Source organism: Myxocyprinus asiaticus, chromosome 50 (assembly GCF_019703515.2).
Source record: "Myxocyprinus asiaticus isolate MX2 ecotype Aquarium Trade chromosome 50, UBuf_Myxa_2, whole genome shotgun sequence".
In the NCBI taxonomy this organism is placed as follows: domain Eukaryota; kingdom Metazoa; phylum Chordata; class Actinopteri; order Cypriniformes; family Catostomidae; genus Myxocyprinus; species Myxocyprinus asiaticus.
In genome coordinates this window covers 10,222,387-10,244,310 of record NC_059393.1, presented here as the reverse complement: position 1 = coordinate 10,244,310, position 21,924 = coordinate 10,222,387, and the positions used below count along the sequence as shown (strand labels likewise).

At 39.0% G+C, this 21,924-nt stretch overlaps 1 protein-coding gene across 1 annotated transcript; it reads right to left on the bottom strand.

The window, feature by feature from the left end:
* Positions 1-883: 883 nt before the first annotated feature.
* LOC127438959 (stromal cell-derived factor 1-like) lies at positions 884-21,404 on the bottom strand. The gene is made up of 4 exons (XM_051694904.1): positions 21,116-21,404; positions 18,260-18,377; positions 14,666-14,749; positions 884-5,021 (listed from the first exon to the last, which is right to left on the bottom strand). Exons 1-4 carry the CDS (start codon positions 21,180-21,182, stop codon positions 4,991-4,993), a joined length of 300 nt encoding a protein of 99 aa, XP_051550864.1. The 5' UTR covers positions 21,183-21,404; the 3' UTR covers positions 884-4,990.
* Positions 21,405-21,924: the final 520 nt, after the last annotated feature.

Genomic DNA, 21,924 nt, shown 5'->3' with positions numbered 1-21,924 from the left:
TGAAATGGTCTACCGCGCATGACTTGTAAGACATTTTAACATTTGCATTACATAACCAACTACATTTGCAAGCTGTTTCAGGTGAGAACAAATTGTGCTGTAGCTCAACCTATAGTGCATTGATTCAGCAATGCATTTTTCATGTCACATTTGCTTTTTATTACACTGTCGGTTAGGTTTAGGGTTTAGGGTAGGGAGGTCGGTTTTGGATGTAGAGAATATTTACCAACATTTCTCTCTACCAGAGGATGTAGAGAATAGGAGGTCTGGGGGTTGACTTTACAATGTAGCTCCCTACATTTATATCCCAGGACTAAAACCACTTAGTTGGCTGTGGTTTGTGTACTTATGGAGAGTATGATGTCGCTATCATTTATTAGAATTGCTGACTTACAGTATGTCATACAATACATAACTACTTTTGAAAGCACAATTTCCACTCTGTGTAAAAATGAGGTTCCACCTCTTCTCATTATGAAAGCTTAATCAGATGAGAAAGCAATTTTGTATTGCAAAATGACATCTCTTCCATGTTTCAGTAATTGAAGTGATAGTTTCATGGATTTGCAATCTGTCCCTGGTGTGGTGGACTCGTATCGAACCTTCACTAATGGTATTGTACACTCATGTGTAAAAAATTAGCTTCATAATCAACCCCACCTACCCTCAAGGTCAAACGTCCACAGTGTTTACTTTGAGCAGAAAAATGACAGTTTTTACAATAAATAACTACACTATCGTTGTCATTGCTCTAATGTTTTATGAACCTAACCTTCCATACTGTGGAGTGTTCCCAGATTTAAAAAAATCAACACTGAAGTTAAACTGAGGCACCTCTTTGAAAGTGTGAAGTGGCTATATATTACATATCCCACAGACAACAATAGATTGGTTATTTATTATATAAAAAAAGTGAGTTATAAAGTATCAATTTCAATCCTTAATGACAAGTAGTGAAAATATAGAGGCATCAAGACACATTTGTTTCTGACATAGTGAGCTGCATCAAAGAGTAACATCCTTTTTCCTTCACATTTTCTTGGGATAATGACTGCAATACACAATGACTTTCAGTAGACGACACCGTCAGACAAGACAGTATACCATAATTTCATACAAACATATTGAAAACAAATGTCAGCCTTGTTTAACCTATTATACTGTGTATTTTTTATTATTTTTTTCTCCCAATTTGGAATGCCCAATTCCCAATGTGCTTTTAAGTCCTCATGTTCGTGTAGTGATTTGCCTCAATCTGGGTGGTGGAGAACGAAATCCCAGTTGCCTCCACATCTGAGACCGTCAACCCACGCATCTTATCACGTGGCTTGTTGAGCGCGTTGTCACGGAGACATATTGCGTGTGCAGGCTTCACGCCATCCACCGCGGCAACCACGCTCAACTCACCACGCGGCCACCGAGAACGAACCACATTATGGTGACCACGAGGAGGTTACCCCATGTGACTCTACCCTCCCTAGCAACCGGGCCAATTTGGTTGCTTAGGAGACCTGGCTGGAGTCACTCAGCACGCCCTGGGATTCTAACTAGCGAGCAAGCGAGCTCCAGGGGTGGTAGCCAGCGTATTTTACCACTGAGCTACCAAGGGCCCCCCCCCCTTACTGTGTATTTTAATGAATTTTATATATTGTACAAACTTTCTCTTCAAATGCCTCTGCTAGTTTTAGTGTGTAGATATCTGGCCCTACTGACCCAAAGGCAACACTTACGATGGAGCCTTTTTAATAGGACACCCTTTTTACAATAAAAAATTCATACAGGGCAACCATAGAAAACAAAAGAAACACACATATGTCGAGTGCACATTGAAAAGACCTAATGAAAAGCATATGACTACCACTTCCTTTTTCAAATATAAAGTACATTTCTCTTTTTAAACCTAAGGAACTGTAATCTATATACAGTATGTGTGTGATACAATAAAAAAAAAAATCAATGATAGAGTTGCTATCATTTTAGTCGGATAACAGTTGAATTCACTGGTTTCAAATTGAAGTATTTTTGAAGTTTAAATATTTTGTAGCTTAAAACTACAGTAGCTTCTTGAGAGGGGTGAAATGATTTTATTATTCATGCATCACATTTTTACTTCTCAAATCCAATCCAAGAAAATGTAACTTTCATACCCTTCTTCTGGAATATAGACTGACATAATACAGCTCAGACAGATGAATAAGGCCAGAAACGTACTCTACGCAGTCGCAAATACAACAACAATGCACAGAAAGACACATTTCAGAACACAAAGACGTGTGAAATCAAGTGATTGCGTTCATATTTTGTGTAGAGTACACTGTATAAAGTGGTAATTTGCATTTGTTATATGCATTTGTTACCCGATCTAACCCATAAAATGAGTTTTGTTGGTGTAACTTAATGTATTTAGGCTGATTTAGTGATGTTAAATAATAATAAGACTTGAATAAAACTAGTTAGTTTAGATGTTACAACATGAAGCACATTTTTTTAGGTTAACATTTTTTCTTTCAGTGTATTTTACAGGCCTAATTGTGGAAGTGTGATCTGTGTGTGACAGACCTTCTTAAAGTACTGTTGTAAAAAAATACCAAAATAAATAATTACAATAAAAGCTCCTTACAGTTTTTAAGTGTCTCGTAAAATAAAGAAAAGTAACAGCATTTGGGTATTTGAGTCCAAATGTTATCTGAACAGAAAGAATGTGTGTTAGCTCAACATGTTAATTGCAGAAAATCATAATCACAGTCATAACCCTTCATGCTGTGGCTAAAAACACAAGATGATATATTTGGAATACATAGTATTTATTTAGTCTACAAATTGCTTGCATTTATGCAGTTCAGTTTTGGTCCCTGTTCAACCCATTTACTGACTGCCGTATAGTACTGGAGAATATTTACATTACATAAGGTCAGTTGGTAGTTCTTGTTTGATCCAAATCACAACCGCGAAACACAACGAGGGCACTCAAAAGTAAAGATGGGTGATGCAAATGCTATTAATTAAGGCCTGAGTCATGGAATATGGCTTGATATACATGAGCAGAAGTTTCAAAGCTACTGTATAGTTCACCCAAAAATGAAAATTCTTTTATTACTATTCATTTTTTGGGTGAAGTATCCCTTTAAGTTGGCATGGCATGATTGCATTATTGAATATTCTGGGTTCAGTACAAGTTAAGCTCAGTCGACAGCGTTTGTGACATTATGTTGATTACCACAAAAAAATTATTTTGACTCGTCCCTCCTTTTTTAAAAAAAAAAGAAAAAAAAAGAAGAAGAAGAAGCAAAAATCGTGGTTACAGTGAAGCACTTATGATGAAAGTGAGTGGAGCTAATATTTGGAGGGTTTAAAGGCAGAAATGTGAAGCTTATAATTTTATAAAAGCACTTACATTAATTCTTCTGTTAAAACTCGTGTTATTTGAGCTGTAAAGTTGTTTAAATCATTGTTTTTACGATCAATTTTGGGTTTTAGGGTTTGTTGACATTACATCGTCATGGCAGTGAAGTTGTAAAATTAGCTATAACTTTACACAGAAAAGGTTAGTAAGTGATTTTTATCACACTAACACACGTTAACACACACATTGTTTACATCTTGTGGCTATACTTTTGAAATAGTGTTTTTTTTTTTTACATTTACGAATTGGCCCCCATTCACTTCCATTGTTAGTGCCTCACTGTAACCCAGATGTTTGCTTTTTTTTCTCCCCTTTTCTCCCCAATTTGGCATGACCAATTCCCAATGCTCTCTAAGTCCTCGTGGTGGCATAGTGACTCGCTTCAATCCGCATGGTGGAGGACGAATCTCAGTTGCCTCCACGTCTGAGATCGTCAATCCGCCCATCATATCACGTGGCTTGTTGAGCGCGTTACCGCAGAGACCAAGCGCGTGTGGAGGCTTCATGCTATTCTACGCGGCATCCACGTACAACTCACCACGTACCCCACTGAGAGCAAGAACCACATTATAGCGACCACGAGGAGGTTAACCCAATGTGACTCTACCCGCCCTAGCAACTGGGCCAATTGGTTGCTTAGGAAGCCTGACTGGAGTCACTCAGCACTTTTTTTTTCATTTTTGGGGTAATCAATATTATAATACAAATGCTGTCAATTGAGCTTAACTTGTTTTGAACCCAGAATATTCCTTAAACATAAACTCTGCTTTATACATGCAGTATGTCTGCTTTAAATGGCATACATCTTGGAATTCAGTGTCTGGCCTTTCTCTGAGTTTACATACAGGTAGAAAAGAGGAAAAGCAATGAGGAAACTATGGTTCTGGCTCCTGTAATAGCAACCCTCTGTCTCAGTAGAGACTGTGTGCTCGGTCATTCATGTGTGCAGGTGAGCTTTTAGCACCCAGACTATGCCATGAGTGCCACGAGTGGCAAAATAGCACAAATGTGAGCTTAAAAAAGGGGTTAGTAATCCTCTTTCTCTAGTTTTCACTTTTGTTTTTTGTTTTTTTTACTTTTTTTCCCTTCTCTTAAACAAAACATCCCTCACAGCTATGACACAAAAATTCCCATTTTACTGCCCCTTAAAAAGATAGTTCACACTCACCCTTATGTTGTTTCAAACTTGTATGACTTGGTTCCGTGGAACACAAAGGTGATGTAAACAATGACAAAATGCTCTTTTTTTTTTTTTTGGCAGAATTGTTCCTTTAAGAAGTGAAAAGCCTTTAAATATCTCTCAAACACACTGTCTTGTCTTCATTAACATGTTCACATTCAGTCACTCCATACACTTGCTCACACATGCAGCAGTATACAATCACAGCTACAGTTATGTGTGTCTGAACGAAGGTGTTTGGTGATCGGTTGGTTGCCTGGATGCTTGAGAGGCAGGTTTAGGTGAAGTGCTGTTTGTGCAAGCAGTCCAGAAAGTGGAAGTGAAATCAGAGAGAATGAAGAGGACGTGTATCTCTGTGAACATTAGCGATGCACTCTGGTCCTCCTCACACATCCTTGTGTGTTTGTTTACTTGGAGCGCTTCTTTGACTTCTTTATTCTGAAAACAAAAAGAGACAGAGAACAGTGTTTAACATTTTTCCAGGGAAGATATTTAGAGTGCAGTCAGCTAGCACCAGACTATGTGATAATGATCAACCAGCCAATTTCTCCTGTGTTTTAATGGTGTAACTCTTTTTGGCTTTAAAGCACAATAGGAGGGTGATTACAGCTTCTGCCTCTTCATCATTAATCTACAATTAGTGTAATTAAAGACCAGGGGTTAAACGCTAAGGGCTCTGTAATGGAGTGTAATTACCTACTTAGGTAAAGGTATAATTTATGTAACCTTAAATTACTCAGTAACATTCCACGTGGCAGTTATGTGCCATATACTACAACTTAATTACAACAACAACAACTAAAAACTTATAATGCTACTGTATTGCTTAAAGTAAATTGTGTAAATGAATAAATTAAAATTGGATGCCAATTCAAATGTATCCCTACAGTTTCATTAATATTCATAACATTTTTCAAATATGTTTTACATTCATTCAGTTGTAATAAACCAACGTGATCCTGTTAGTATTTGTAAGTATTCTTATGTCAAGTATAGTTCAAACACAATCATTTTTAGATGCTTGGACAGATGTACAATATCCATACAATATATTAATGTAATAGAAACACATGAACAGTTTTATACAGCAACATACAGCCTCTAAAACATAAATACTTTTACATATATTGGTGTTACTTAAACTTCGGGCATTTTCATTTCAGGTTGATTTTTATTTATTTATTTATTTTAAACAAATAGATTTCAATGTTTTGTCTTAGCTATATAAAAGTCACATTAAAGGAATATTCCAAGTTAAGATCAATACACAGCATTTGTGGCATAATATTGATTACCACAAAAATTAATTTTGGCTCGTCCCTTCTTTTCTTTAAAAAATAAATAAATAAAAAATCTGGGTTACAGTGACACTTACAGTGGAAGTGAATGTGGCCAATTTTTGAATGTTAAAATACTCACTGTTTCCAAAGTATAGCCACAAGACATAAAGGATATCTGTATTAACATGATTTTAGTGTTATAAAATCACTTACTAACCTTTTTTGTGTAACGTTATAGCCAATTTGTCATGAAATGAGTGGAGGACCCAGGGATGCAGAAAAAAACAAATAACAGTTTATTGAAAACACAATAGAAAAATGTAAACAGTGAAGAGTTCTGGCTCAGGTTGCAGGTGACTGGAGACATGTGGCAGAGGTGAGAATGAAGACAGTGATGACCAATTTGGGACACCCGAGTGGATAATAGATGACAGCGATGACAGGGTTAGTATTCCAACAAGACAGTCCTCAGAGTGATAATCCAACTGATAGCAGCAAACTGGAACAAACTGGCAGAAGACAAACAAAGAGCAAACCAGGACAAGACCGACTGACTGGCGAGACTGAGATGCTACACAAATGAACAATCTGGCACTAGATATGAGAAACGAGAGGGTATAAATAGAGTTATCAAGGGTATTTTAAGTCGAACCACCACCGGACACTTTGTTCCAATCTCCAGTCTGCAGAAGGGCTTCTCTGGCAATCCTCCAGGTGCGACGGCACCTCTGGTGAAAGGCGTGCACAGACAGAACAATAGTGTCAGGTTCTTGGGAGGGGAACAGAGGAGGCTGGTAGCCTAAACAGCACTGGAAGGGCGACATTCTCGTAGAAGACAGAAATTAACACCAGCAAGGAATTATGTGCATACTCGACCCAGGTAAGTTTGGAACTCCAATTCCACACTGCGCAGGACCCCCTCCAAATCTTGGTTTGCTCACTCGGCCTGCCCGTTGGTCTGGGGATGAAACCCAGAGGACAAACTTACAGTCCCATCCAGTTGTAGACAGAAGTCTGTCCAAAATATAGAGACAAACTGGGGTCCCTTGTCAGAAACCATGTCCGTCGGGAGGCCATAAATGCAAAAGACGTGATCAATGACAGTAGCCATCTCCCTCGCAGAAGGTCATTTGGTGATAAAATGGGCCACCTTCGAGAACCAATCCACCACAGTAAATATTACTGTATTGTCATTGGACGGGGGTAAACCGGTAACAAAATCCAAGGCAATATGGGACCAGGGTCTCAAAGGGACTGGCAGCGGCCGAAGGAGCCCCGAAGAGGCCAACTGGAAGTCTTACCACAAGCACTGGACAAGCCACAACAAACTGGCGAACATCCTGTGCTAGTGTGGGCAGCTAGAACCGCTGCTTAACTAACGCTTGAGTGCGAGCAGCCCCTGGGTGAGATTAGACAATGACCCCACTGGAGGACTTTGGTCCGGACCGATTCAAGAACAAATAACAGATTTGCTGGATACTCCACGGGAATAGGAACATTACGTAAGGCTGAGTGGACTTTAGACTTCCAAGACATTGCTGCTACCACCACATTAGTTCAAGAAGAAGTCAAGATGTTCTCGGTTTCAAAAGAGCGGGACAACGTGTCGGACTTTCTGTTCTTAGAACCGGGGTGATACAAGATGGAAAAATCAAATCTGCCAAAAACAAGTGCCCAACGTGCTTGTCGAGAATTTAGGCATTTGGCGGTACGAATGTATTCTAAGTTCTTGTGATTGGTCCAGACCAAAAAAGCAACCCCCGTCCCCTCCAACCAGTGATGTCACTGCCCAAGGCCAACCAGACAGCCAGCAACTCTCTGTTGCTGATATCGTAATTCTGTTCTGCTGGAGTCAAGAGATGAGAAAAGAATGTGCTAGGAGGCAGCCTTTTGTCCGATGGAGACTTCTGAGACAAAATAGCCCCAACTCTGAACTCTGATGAGTCAACCTCCACCACAAACTGGCGAGAAGGATCAGGATAAATCAGAATGGGAGCTGAAATGAAGCAATTTTTGAAACACAGACTGAGCCTGCAGAGACCAAACGAAACGAGTCTTGGTGGAGGTTAAACTCGGTGCAGCAACTTGACTGAAGTTCCAAATGAACCACTGGTAGAAATTGGAAAACCCCAGAAACCGCTGGACCGCCTTGCGAGAATCTGGAGTTGGCCAGTTGACATCAGCTTTAACTTTGGCGGGATCCATTCAAGAGGATGAACCCAAGGAATGAAACCGACTCTTCGTGAAACTCACACTTCTCTGCCTTGACAAACAAATGATTCTCCAGCAGTCACAGAATCACTTGCCTGATGTGCTGAACATGGTCATTGAGATTATGAGGAAAAAATCAAAATGTCGTCAAGGTAAACAAAAATGAACTGATTGACCAGGTCCCGGAGCACATTATTGATGAGTGCTTGGAAGACGGACGGGGCATTGGAAAGGCTGAAAGGCATAACGAGATATTCAAAGTGCCCAGTGGGCGTATTAAAGGCCGTCTTCCATTTATCCCCCTCTCTTATCCGGACCAAGTGGTAAGCATTGCATAAGTCTAACTTCGTGATGACGGTGGCCCCCTGCATGCGTTCGAAGGTCGACGACATCAATGGTAAAGGATAATGATTCTTCACCGTAATGTTGTTCAGCCCCCGCTAATCTATGCAGGGTCTTAAGGAGCCACCCTTCTTACCAATGAAGAAAAACCCCTCCCCGGCCGGAGAGGAAGAGGGACGAATTATACCTTCTGCCAAAGAATCGTCGATGTAATTCTCTATGGCCTCCCTCTCCGGAGCAGAGAGTGAATAGAGACGACCTCGAAGCGGAGAAGTGCCAGGCAGCAGATCAATCGCACAGTCGTACGGACGGTGAAGAGGTAGAGAAGCAGCTCGGGACTATCTGAACACCGCTCTCAGATCGCGGTAGACCTCGGGTACCCCAGTGAGATCTGCTGACTCCTCCTGAGACACAGAACAAGATGAAACTGGGGAGAGAGCAGAGACAACACATTGAGACAGCACAGAAATATCAGCCCAGTTTAAATGAGGGTTGTGAGTTACCAGCCACTGTTGTCCCAAGACCACTGGATATGAGGGTGACTGGATGACCAAAAAACATATCTCTTCAGCATGGTTCCCAGAGATGGTAAGAGTGAGGGGTGCCATAGCATGTGTAACCATGGTGAGCGGTGTGCCTCTGAGAGTTCTGGCAGAGATGGGATCCTTGAGCGGTTATAGTGGAATTGACCATTTAGTAACCAGTTCAGAGTCCAGAAAATTACCCTGCAACCTGGCCGGGAGGATTGCCTTGCTTCCGGGGGATTTATTCAGAGGGGTAATGCTCACCAGTAACCCCTTGTCTACTGGTGAGCTGTGTCTTTTACTGGACAGAAAGCAGCAGTGTGACCCGGTTGTCGGCAGTATAGGCACAAACCATTGACTTGACGTCTGTAGCATTCCTTGGAGGATAGCCAAGCTCTCCCAACCTGCATGGGTTCCTCCTCCGACATGGGTTCTGATGGACTGGCCGATGATGGAAGACAGGCAGATGAGACAGGAACCTCCCTAGATGTAGCAGCTCTGCGATATCTTTGTCAAACGGCAAGGCGGTTATCTACCCTGATGGCCAAATTAACTAGATTATTGAGGCATTTAGGAGGTCCAGAGCATAAATCTTGTCTTTAACCCAGTCAGAAAGCCCATTCAGGAACTGGTCTCACTGTACCTGCTCGTTCCATCCGTACAATGCAGCGAGAGTGCGAAAATTCAATAGAGTAGTGCGACACTGACCTGTCGCCTTGACAAAGTTTCGAAAGTACTCTCACTGCCTCCGTGCCCGTGGCAGCATGGTCGAACACCTTACACAGTTCATCTGAAAAGGTGCGGAAGGATGAGCAGCACCAATGTCCATTATCCCAAACCACCATTTCCCACTCACGAGCCTGGCCGGAGAGAAGTGTAAGTACATAAGCAACCTTGGTGTTCTCAGTGGGAAAAGACGATGTTTGGAGAGCAAGTTTTGGGCTCACCGGAGTATGGTGCTGGCAGATTCAGCCGGGGCTGTCGCCGCCGCTCCTCCCACTACTGTCTCTTCCATCAGATGATGGAAGAGACAGTAGTGGGAGGAGCGGTGGTGACAGTGGGGGTGGGACCGGTGCTGGGAGAGATCTGTAGATGTTGATCCTCCCTGCCATCTCTTCAATGGCATGACTAGCTGTGTTGAGCTGGTCCTGCTGACGAACAAGGGATGGCCCCTGCTGGTCGATGGCGGTATGGAGAGAGGTGTCCTCTGCTGGGTTCATTCTAGGCCAGATTGTTCTGTCACGAAATGAGTGGAGGACCCAGGGATGCAGAGAAACAAATAACAGTTTATTGAAAACACAATAGAAAAATGTAAACAGTGAAGAGTTCCAGCTCAGATTGCAGGTGACTGGAGACATGTGGCAGAGGTGAGAATGAAGACAGTGATGACCAACTTGGGACACCCAGGTGGAGAATAGATGATACCGATGACAGGGTAAGTATTCCAACAAGACCATTATCAGAGCGATAATCCAACTGATAGCAGCAAACTGGAACAAACTGGCAGAGGACAAACAAAGAGCAAACCAGGACAAGACCAACTGACTGGCGAGACTGAGATGCTACACAAACAAACAATCTGGCACTAGACACGAGAAACGAGATGGTATAAATAGACAGAGTTAACAAGCTGCAGGTGGCGATAATCAGCTCGTGAACGGCGTGAAATAGCGTTCCCACAGAAATGTCAGTCGCGCCGTTCACGCGGCAGAAGGAAAACACACGAGGGAAACAACCTCACGCAGACACACAAGAAAAGACAGGCAGACCCACCGGATCATGACACAATTTTACAACTTCATTGCCATGACGATGTAATTTCAACAAACCCTAAAACCCTAAAATGACAATGTTTAAACAATGTTACAGCTCAAATAATACACAAGTTTCAACAGAAACTTAACTTGTATTACCAGGCCTTCATTATTTATTTTTGTTCCTTTTCAAAAGCCTTTTATGGATTGATTTTATTGTTTTAGCCTGTACAAGTACTTTATTAGCATGATTGTGTTTAAATACAATATTGCCAAAACATTAATACACAAAACAGAAAATGACAAGACAAAAAATAATAACAAAACAGTAACAAATAGAAATAAAAATAGAAATAAAATAAGGTGCCAGGTAATGAGTTAAAATAAAAAACTCTAATAACAATATACACTATAAAATAAAATAAGCATTTAACAAGACATTATGAACATAACAAAAATACTGTGACTGTACATTAAAACAGTGATTGGTTTCTGAGGGTGTGCAGCTCAAAAATGAATTTTGCTGCAACTGATGCATGAATGTCCTCCCCCAGTAGCACCTACATTTGATCTGTTTCTGCTGAACTGGAAAACTGTGGCATGAGGTTTGAGAGTTTGTCAAAGTATTTCTCTCCCACCTCTGTAAATTTCTCACAGTGAAGGAGAAAGTGTGTCTCTGTCTCGACCTCACCAGTGTCACAGTGAGCACAGACTTGTTCTTCCTTAAGAAGCCAAGTTTGTATGTGTCTGCCTTTTTCTATGGCCAGCCTGTGATCACTGAGCCTGTATTTGGTGAGGATCCATCTCTGTTTTGTATCTCCTACAGCGTAGAGACATTCTGCCAGATTATACTTTAAGGGCCCGATAACATTCCAGTTTGTTTTGGTTTTTACTTTCATTTCCCCAATGGTCCAAATATGAATGTTTATGATTTGATTTATTCTGATTTGGTTTTGTTCAGCAGTGCTGGTCTGAAACTGGTGTTTGATAGTTGTTAGTGGGTTGGTGAGTTTCAGAGCCAGCTGACAAAGGGGACTGGTTTTAGGCTTCAACTCTTGGGTTTTAAGGGCTTCATGTTGCAGTGTGTTAGGGGAACTTGAATTTAGGTGTGTCCAGAATATGAGGGATCGTTTTTCAATATGTATAATTAGGGGGTATCTGCCTAGTTTGGCCCGGCATACATTATTAGGTGTTCTTCTCTGAACTCTTAGAATGTTTCTACACAATTCTGCATGCGGGGATTCTATGGGGTGTTTGTACCATTTAGAGTAATCTGCCAGGCAGAGTGGACCCCAAACCTCACAAACGTACAGAGCAATAGGCATAATAATGCTATCAAAGATTTTACACCAAATTGTTATAGGAATGTCTGTTGTTAATAGCACAGAATGCTCTTTTAGCTTTCTCTTTTAGTGCATTCACTGCCAGACCAAAACCCCCTGAAGCACTGATTTTTAGACCGAGGTAGTTGTAGTGTAGGGTGTGTTTTGTTGCAGTGTTTCCCAGAGTGAATGTGTAGCTGCTTTCCTGTAACCTGGCTTTTTTTTTCTTTTCTTTTTTTTTTTTTTTTCAAATTGATTGTCAGAGCCCAGTTCTGACAGTAGTTCTCCAGCAGGTCCAGGTGCTGCTGTAGCCCTTGTGCAGTAGCTGACAGCAGCACCAGATCAGCTGCATAGAGAAGAAATTTAACTTCAGAATTATTTGGAGTAAGACCGGGTGTTGCAGATTCTTCCAGTAGCACTGATAACTTATTAATGTAAAAGTTGAACAGAGTTGGACTCAAACTGCAGCCCTGTCTCACTCCATGCCCTTGAGTGAAGAATTCTGTTCTTTTATTGCCAATTTTAACTCCGCACTTGTTGTCCGAATACATAGATTTGATTGTGTCGTACATTTTACCCCCAATGCCGGATTGCCGGATAATATAGACCATCATGCCAAATGGAATCAAATGCTTTTTTTAAATCAACAAAACATGCATAAATTTTGCCTTTGCTTTTTTGATGAACGTGCTGGTTGACTAACGTGTGTAAGGTGTGTAACGTGTGAATGTGGTCGGTGGTGCGGTGGTTTGGTAGGAATTCAATCTGACTCTTACTCAAGACATTGCGCATTGTAAGGAAGGCCTGTATCCGGGCATTCAGGATACAACAGAAAATCTTCCCCAGATTACTGTTCACACAAATGCCTCGGTAGTTATTGGAGTCAATTTGTCTCCACTCTTATATAATGGGTGTATTAAGCCCATACTCCAGGTATCAGGAAAGTAGCCAGTTTGCAGAACCAGATTGGACAGTTTTAACAAGGCCTCCTGCATTACTGCAGGGCTGTGCTTCAGCATTTCTGTTCTAATGTTGTCTAAACCACATGCCTTTCTGGGTTTTAATTTCTTAAATGCATTTGTCAATTTTTCTCTGCTAATCTGATAGTCTAAAGGGTTTTGGTTCTTTTTTATTGTAGATTCCAATTGACAGATTATTTTCCATGTTTTTCTGGTCAGGTGTGAGATTTTCTGGAGAAATTTCTTTGAATTCGTTTTTAATAGCCTATCCGTAATTCTCAGTTTTGTATGGCTATGTCCTGGCTGTGTTATTTATTTAGACTGTTCCATTTTACCCAGAACTGATTATTATTAATTGAGTCTTGAATTTCATTAAGAGTATGGTTTAGATGTTGTTGTTTTTTGTGGTGTATTGTATTTTTATAATCCTTGAGTGCTTCACAATAATTTTGTCTGGTTTCAGCTTTGTGTGGCTCTCTGTGCTTTTGGTTTGACAGCTTTAATTTTACATTCTTTATCAAACCAAATTTCAACACATTAATTTGACAGTGGTCTGATAAGGAAGACTGTGGTCTGTCAGTGAATGCACATATGTAGGAGGGGTCCATGTCTGAAATGGCATTGTCAACTACACTAGCCCCAAGAGCTGAGCAGTATGTGAACTGACCTAAAGAGTCCCCTCGAATCCTACCATTAATCATATACAGACCCAGGCCTTGACAGAGACACACTAACTCCTCTCGCTCTCTCTCTCTCTCTCTAAATATATATATATAATTTTATTTTTTCAAAAGCTAGTGTACTTGTTAACCATGTCCACAAAAGTGTCAGTGAAGAGCATGCTTTAGATGAAAATGAAAAGAAAGAAAATTCAAAGTAAATATCACTTGTTAACAGAGTGTTTTTATTGGGCATCATTTCCAATCAAGCTGTAATTAAGTGAGAAAATATTATTTACTTCTGTGTATTTAGGATTAATACAATTTTAACTATGAAGTGAGCCTTAGCAAGACAAAGGAGTCAGCTGTTTTATTTTAAAACATTTATATTTGTCATTTCCAAATTTTTTTGAAATTACACTGTGGTGGGAATTATTTATGATTTAAAAAAAAAAAAAAAAAAAAAACACAAAAATGACATAAATCTCCTGTGATGCATGTGTATACACTGTTGGGCATTACTAGTAGACAAAAAGTAGTGAGTGTGTGAAAAACTTGTATTAATGAAACTTTACTTTCTACAAATATAGTGCTAAAAGTACCCAAATTTAAAGAAACATCCATATATCAATTTTAGAGACATACAAATAAACCTGGCCACCAATGGTGGTACTCCCACAAAAGTTGCGGCAAGTTCTAAACAGTCTTTAGAAAATGACCAGAGGATTCGTAAACATTTGTTATTCTCTTAAGTTGTACATACTTTGTATAGAAATGTTTACCTTTTAGAAGCTGTCCATATGTGGATATTGTACGTATCAATGCTCACTTTACGTATTAATTCTTACATATACTAATGAGATTGTGAAGAATTAACACTTCTTTATATGTGTTTATGTTCCATAAAATTTGTTTAAATAAATTTTTTTGCAGTTTTTAAGCCTATGGAAACATTGCGTATTTTATCCCATCGTTCTCAGAAAAAAAAACCATTGCTGCTGCATTATAGTGTAGAAAGAGTTTCTTCTTACTTGTTAATGGCATTCTTTAGATACTGCTGAAGCCATTTGGTCTTGGGGTTGATGCAGACCTCTCTGTTGTTCTTCAGCTTAGCACTGGTAATGGGAGAGAGAGAAGAAAGCATTTGCTTCGGAGGAGAGAGAAAAAGAGGGCGACCTCTCTCCCTCTGCGGATCTACAGTGTGTTTTATCAGATCATATCAGCTGTCCTTCATGGAGTACATTTCAGCCCCTTCCATTCTACAGTACTGGCAAGAGTCACTGCACTTTATCAGATAACAGCATTGAATTAGTGGGGGTTAGTCAGGACAATGTTGTGTTATCTGGAAAGTTCTGAAGTTTAGAAGATTTAAGTACTTTGACATTTGAGTAATCTGCAATCTGTCTAAATTACGTTTAAGGTGAGGAGTAATTTCTAATAAGAACTTCCTGATTTCCTGTAAAAGCTGAATATTCTAGAACCACAATTATAAAACCATCAGACACACTGTGTCTTAACCATACTGTCTGTATACACTGGAAGCAAAAGTCTGTATGAAGCGACACAATCACATCAAATTGGACCATAATTGATGGTAAATATACAAATATGTGGAGAGGGATTTTGGACCAATGAGATTTCTCTGTTGCTAGCCACCACAACGCAAAAGAAATAGAATCAAAGCGACCGAACAAAATCGAATAAAAGCTGGAAATGTTGATGAGCGAACATATGGGCACGTATGAGCTCCTGTTTCCGTTTGAAATGTCCACAGGGTGGCGCCAAAAGTTAGTTTTAATTTTAGTTGTAAAAGATGTAATACAGTCAACAGGAATGCATATTTTATCAACTCTACACCCTGACCCAAACCCTAAACTTAAATGTCAGTGGAGTAAAAATGTAATTTTAGAGCGAAAATGCAACTCCAGAATAGCGCTCACCATTTTATATGAGAATGCTTTAACTTCATGTTTCCTCCAGGACCAGTACCCGAGACTTGGAGGTTCCTTGTGCAGCTATGCGCAACTATTATCGCTATCAATAACTTTTATCTTTTGTTGCTTCATCACGCCACACCTGGTTAGGACATGTTGTAATATCAAAATTTTAATATCAAAATTAAAAATGCTTATTCCAAATAACACAGCATATAAACCGTATCCATGGCTTCTTTAAAGTTATCAACCAAACACATCTGTTCCCTCAACAAATACAGGACTATTTATCAGGAGACTAAGCTTTTTCAGGATACTAATCTTAGACTTTTCAATTAATTACAAATGGAAAGTGAAAGGACTGAATTCCTCTCAAACAGAAAACTTTTTGTTTGATATCTGACCATATTTGCCTTTGCACAGCAAGGAAAATCCCCTCAAACCTTTATTCACCAACAGATGGAGAAAACCACGCAAATGACACCCAGACTTCACACCTCAGTGCCAAAAGATTGTGTTTGAGAGTTAGCGGCCCACGTTGCCTTTCAAATGGCTCCTATTCGTATTTCTTACACCTCACACACACACACACACGCACACACGCACACACACAAACACACACACACACACACACACACACACACACACACACACACACACACACGGCTCTCCCTATCTGTTTGAACAAATGGAGCCTGCCAGCCCAAATAAAAGATCTGCTTAACCCCAAATCTACACACGAATCCTGACAATCAACTTCCCGATCAGTAAACTAAATGAAACCGTAATGCTATCCATGTTTGTTTTCCAGGGGGATGTCCTCCATTGAGTTTATTTTGAGAGTTAATCTATTTGAAGGGTTTGTTTTAGTTGTTTGTTTGTTTGTGCTTTAGGCTTTGAGTTAATCTTGCTAGTCTAAACGATTTTTTTGAGCTAGCTAGTCGGTGGTCTGGAACCGAGCCAGCAGGTAGTAATTACCTCACAGCTAGCTAATGCTAACAACAAAATGAGTGAAGTGTGTGTTGGGGGAGGTAGTTGCCTGTCTTTCATCTATCCCAATGAATCCAATGAATCCAAAAGGATTCCTAAATAAAATGTGTGGAAGGAGACAGATTAAAGGTGATTTCCTCTGGCCAAAGTTTGTTCTCGAAATGACTGTTTGCTACATGCTAACCTCTGTAACCCCTGTAACCTTGATCCCCCTCCAGCACTTTGGTTTTTTGCTGCCTGACGGGGTACAAATGGTTTGGTTTAACACATTCCAGACCAGCGAAGTAATACCAAATTCTGGTAAAAAGAAAAAGACTAAGTCTCCCGAATCATAAAGGTAATCATTTTGACCCATAGCAATTATCGTGTCATGAAAATTAAATCGCTTTGCGTGAACCAAATCACTCAACATTTCTCTCATATTCTTTCATTGTATGTTTGACTTCCTAAAGAACAGAGCACATCACTACTTTCCAACAGCAATCAAACTGTTCTCACATTCACTTTCAAATGAAACATACACTGTAAAAAATGAAACTGTGCCATTTTTAATTTGTAGAACTATTTCTTCCTGACATGACCTTCAGAAATTACTTGCATTTGTGTAACCTAGTGCAGTCAGGTTGATAAAAAAAAAAAAAAAAAAAAAAAAATATATATATATATATATATATATATATATATATATATATATATATATATATATATATATATTCTTTTTTATTTTTTATAAAGCCAGTAAGGGTTAGGGAAATGTGTATACCACGGAAGAAAGAAAAAATCAGGGTTTTGAATGAGTGTTCTTACAATTTTAATTATGTCAGACTTCAGAAATTTAACCCCTAACCCAAACCCTAAACCTTACCATAAAGTCTTGATGCGTGTATTCTATCATTTGAGATTCTGTTTGTTGATTAGTTGGTGTCTATGGAAATAGACCTTATTTGCAGTAGCGCCATCTTTAATTTTTAATGGGAATGAAAACAAGGCTGTGACGGATAGACTTACCATCTCTTCAATGGCACGTATGGTATAAAGCTTTTTTGTCTACTGAATGTTCTTTTAAAGATATTTTGTCAATGTTTTGTCCATGGAACGGTGCAATACAGCCCATTGAAGAGACTGTACTTCTATCCCTCACAGCATCATTGTCATTCCCGTTTAACATAAAAGATGGCAGGGGCATGCCGAGTGACTCCAGCCAGGTCTCCTAAGCAACCAAATTGGCCCGGTTGCTAAGGTGGGTAGTCACGTTGGGTTAACCTCCTCGTGGTCACTATAATGTGGTCTTGCTCAAGGTGTGGCACGTGGTGAGTTGTGCGTGGATGCCGCGGAGAATAGCGTGAAGCCTCCACACGTGCTACGTCTCTGCGGTGACGCGCTCAACAAGCCACGTGATAAGATGCGCAGATTGACGTCTCAGACACGGAGGCAACTGAGATTCGTCATCCGCCACCTGGATTGAGGTGAGTCACTACACAACCATGAGGACTTAGAGCGCATTGGGAATTGGGCATTCCAAATTGGGGAGAAAAGGGGAGAAAAAAAATAAAAGATGGCGCTGCAGTGAATAAGATCTATAAAAGTCTTAACTGTTGGTATGAGCCAAGTCGTACGATATCTTATGATTTCGCCATCTCCTATGAAATATTAGCTGAGTTGTCACTACTATGTTGAGACGGCTCTGGAAAGTTGACTCACATGACTTGGAATGGGCAGCTGGGTGTGTGGAGGAACTTGATCTCACGGATGCTCCTCTGTGGGACGGTGTTGAGCGTGGACCGACACCAACATCTCTCCACCAGACTGATGGGCTTTGCTGTAATGCAATCAGAACAGAAAACAAGGAGTCAATATAAAGGAAGTATGAAAAATGCATTTCATATTAAATAAATAATGGAATTATAGACATGTACTGTATCTTTAAAACAGCATCCAAGTTATTATAATTTGTACCATTGTTAGAACTTTTAACATAATTAATGTATGCTGAAAAGAAACATTGACCTAAAAAATGTGCTTAGCTTGTAACGTGTAAATTAACAGTTTTTTTTTTTTAATGTCAGAAATATTATTTACTATGACTGAGTCAACATGAATACATTAGGTTACACCAACAAAACTCATTTTAAGTGTTAGAGGTAGAAATAGCTCCTCAAGGTAACAACTGGACGTCACAGTATTTTACAATGTATTTGATATATGTTCTTGCAGTGATGTGTCATGTGTCATGGTGTTATCATATTTCCTTTCTAGAAATATAGCTCAAATTGTATTCAATAGTGCTAATATTTAAAAGAGAACAAATTCTCGTTATAAAATTAAATAATAATAATAATCTCATGCACAAATTTGTTTCCTATGTAAAATTATGAATTGTGCCTCAGCACATCACCCAACAGTGCTACTTCTATTGAGATATTTTAACTTACTTTAAATCACAATCACATTTTTTTAAAAGTCAGATTTAACAAAATAGTAAAAAATTGTGCCTTGTACTCCATAAAAATGAAAATATGCATTTGTTGCCTACCTTAAAGAGCTTTTTCTACCTAATATGGCCCTGGAAAATTTTTGGTGTAATAGGGTTAGTTCCAGTGCTATTTGAACCATATTAGGCCATAACAAAATCACTATAATGTAGTCAGGTTGATTCAGTCATAATAAATCATATATTTCACTTGAATAAAACCAGTTAATTCCACAGAAAGCACATTTTTTAGGTTATCTGACCATTTAAAAAAACAATGTGTTATAAACACACAATGAAATCACATTTTAGAGCATTTCGGACAAATACAATCGATAATTCAGATTAATAGTTTAGATTCAAATGCAATCAAACAGCACAGTCCCTCTAAAAACAAACTCTGTTCCTCATTTTAAACACTTTGTTTAGAAAGTGTCTAACCACCTGCATCCATTAACAAACGCTGATCATTAAAAAGAGATTAGGGTGGCATTCTAGTGGCCCTTGTACATTCACACGGGGACCGTTCTGCCTTTTCACTTGCCAAATTTTTCATAAGGAGCTTTTTTTTTTTTTTTTTAAAGCTGAGAGTCCTCAATATTAAATACAGCAGAATCCCATAATCACACCAGGTCACTCCAGACACCTCTTGAATGTAGTCCTGAATATGTGCATTAAATTAATCTGTTGAAGAACATTCCCCGAATGGTTTCACATCTCCCTGGTTTCTCTTGCGTTTTCAGAAATGGACCCGGTTATGAGGGAAGTCAAACTCTGAAATTCCCATAGATATTCCGACACTGTCTGCCCTTTGTCATGTTAAACCCTGCTCCATTAAGCCTTGACTAAATACTGCACCAAGTGAACATCACCAGAACTTTTTGCTTTTTAACCTTTATTTAGACACTATTAAAAGAGAGCTTGTGAACAAGCAAACAGTGCAAACCAAGCAGCTTTTAAAAAGCAATGAAGGTTTTTCTCACCAAAAACAATAAAGCCAGCAACACATTGCAGCTGGTTAAACAACATTGTTTTCCTATTGGATCAGAACCTCTGACATGTGAAGACATGCACATCTAAGTATCTAACATGCAGGCCCAGATGCAAATGTATGCAGGGTACTGAAGGGATGCAAGGTGATAATAATGAAACCTTCTAATGATCATTAACTCCTTAATGGTCTTAGAAAACACTCACTAAGCAGGACAACATATTAGATTAATAATAAAATAGTCCTGAAACACAATATAATAAAACAGTTCTGCAATACATTGAGGACTTCCTTAAAATAAGAAGACTTGCAGTACATACAAGTTTAATTTAAGCAAAAGTAAAATTCTAAATTGTAATGTGCCAAAAAGCTATTTTAAGGCTAATTTATTATAACTACTTTTTATGAGTAGTTAAAGTACTTTTAACCACTTTTAAAACTTTTTATTAAAAAGTTGTATTTTCTATTTTTTATTTTAACTTGTATGTGCCAAAAAGTTATTTGTAGTAGATAAACTACTTTTCACTACTTTACATTTTTATTCATATGAAGTATTTTTTTATTAACTTGTATGTGCCAAAAAGTTATTTTAAAGATTTTTTCAATGAAGTTAAACAAATTTTACTATTTATTAATACTTTTTATCCTTATTATTAATATTACACACTGTGTGTGTGTGTGTGTGTGTGTGTATATATATATATACGAGAAGTTAAAATTATTTATCACTTTTTAAAAACTTAAAAAGTATATTTAATATATTATAGATTAAAAACCATATTTTTTTTTTATTCTTTACATATTTTTAATCTTTATTAACATGTGTGTATGTGCTATTTTAAAGCTATTTGGTTATAATTACTTTTTAATGTGTAGTTAAATTACTGTACTTACTACTTTTTAAAAATTTTATTCTATTCAGTTTTATTTACAGATTGCTCAAATGAATTACTAGGCAGGCAACACCAATTATCTTTATTACACTTTCTTTCAGTTAATTAAATTATGCTACAATAAATTTTAAAGTGTTGCATAATAACATCACATGGATGTGAATATAAATTCAATCTGTAATTGTTATCTGCAAATCACTTACCATCAGTCTCGGAGCTCCATATGGTGACCATCAGCAGGGCCACCAGCGTCACAACTTTGCTATCCATGCCGAGTGTGTGTGCGTGTGTGTGTGGCTTTTGTCCGTCACAGCTAGCTTCCAGAGCTCAGTGTGGCGTCTCAGTGCCCCTCAGAAGTGTTAAGACTGGGGACCATAGTGAAACACTCCCCCATGTCTCAGGAGGAGGGGAGGAAGGAGGGCTGAGAGGAGAGAGTGAGAAGGAGTGAGCTGAGATTGACCCTCTCCTCCGACAGCAACCTTCTCCAGCTCAGCGAAGTTCCTAAAATGCTCTGGCAAAGATTCAGTGGTGACAGTCCAAGTCAGACTCTCTCTCTCTCTCTCTGTCGCACTCTCTCAATACTATCGTCCTTCGCATCTTTCTCTCAGAGGAGAATGTGGAGTCCCTGCTGTTATCTCAGTATTGTTGTTTCTCAATGGTTTGATTTGTTATTGTTTGTTTCATCTCTGTTTTCTGATGGTCGACTTTCACTTAATTGGCGCTGCTCTCTTTCCTGGCTCTTAGTTTACCAGGAGCATGTCAGATTCCCTATATTTGCCTATATATTTATGCTTCTGCGCCATGTGTTTGTATAATTTAAAGTCAAGCATGTTGCAGTATGATACCTGTTTTTGACATAAGCAAACATTGCTTTAGTCTTCAAATGTGCTTCCAGTGCTTATATCAGATTTTCTTCAGTTTTTCTGGTTTAAAGGAGTAGTTTACCTAGAAATCCCATTTTTGTTATAATTTACACTCATATGATTTTCTTTCTTCCATGGAACACAAAAGG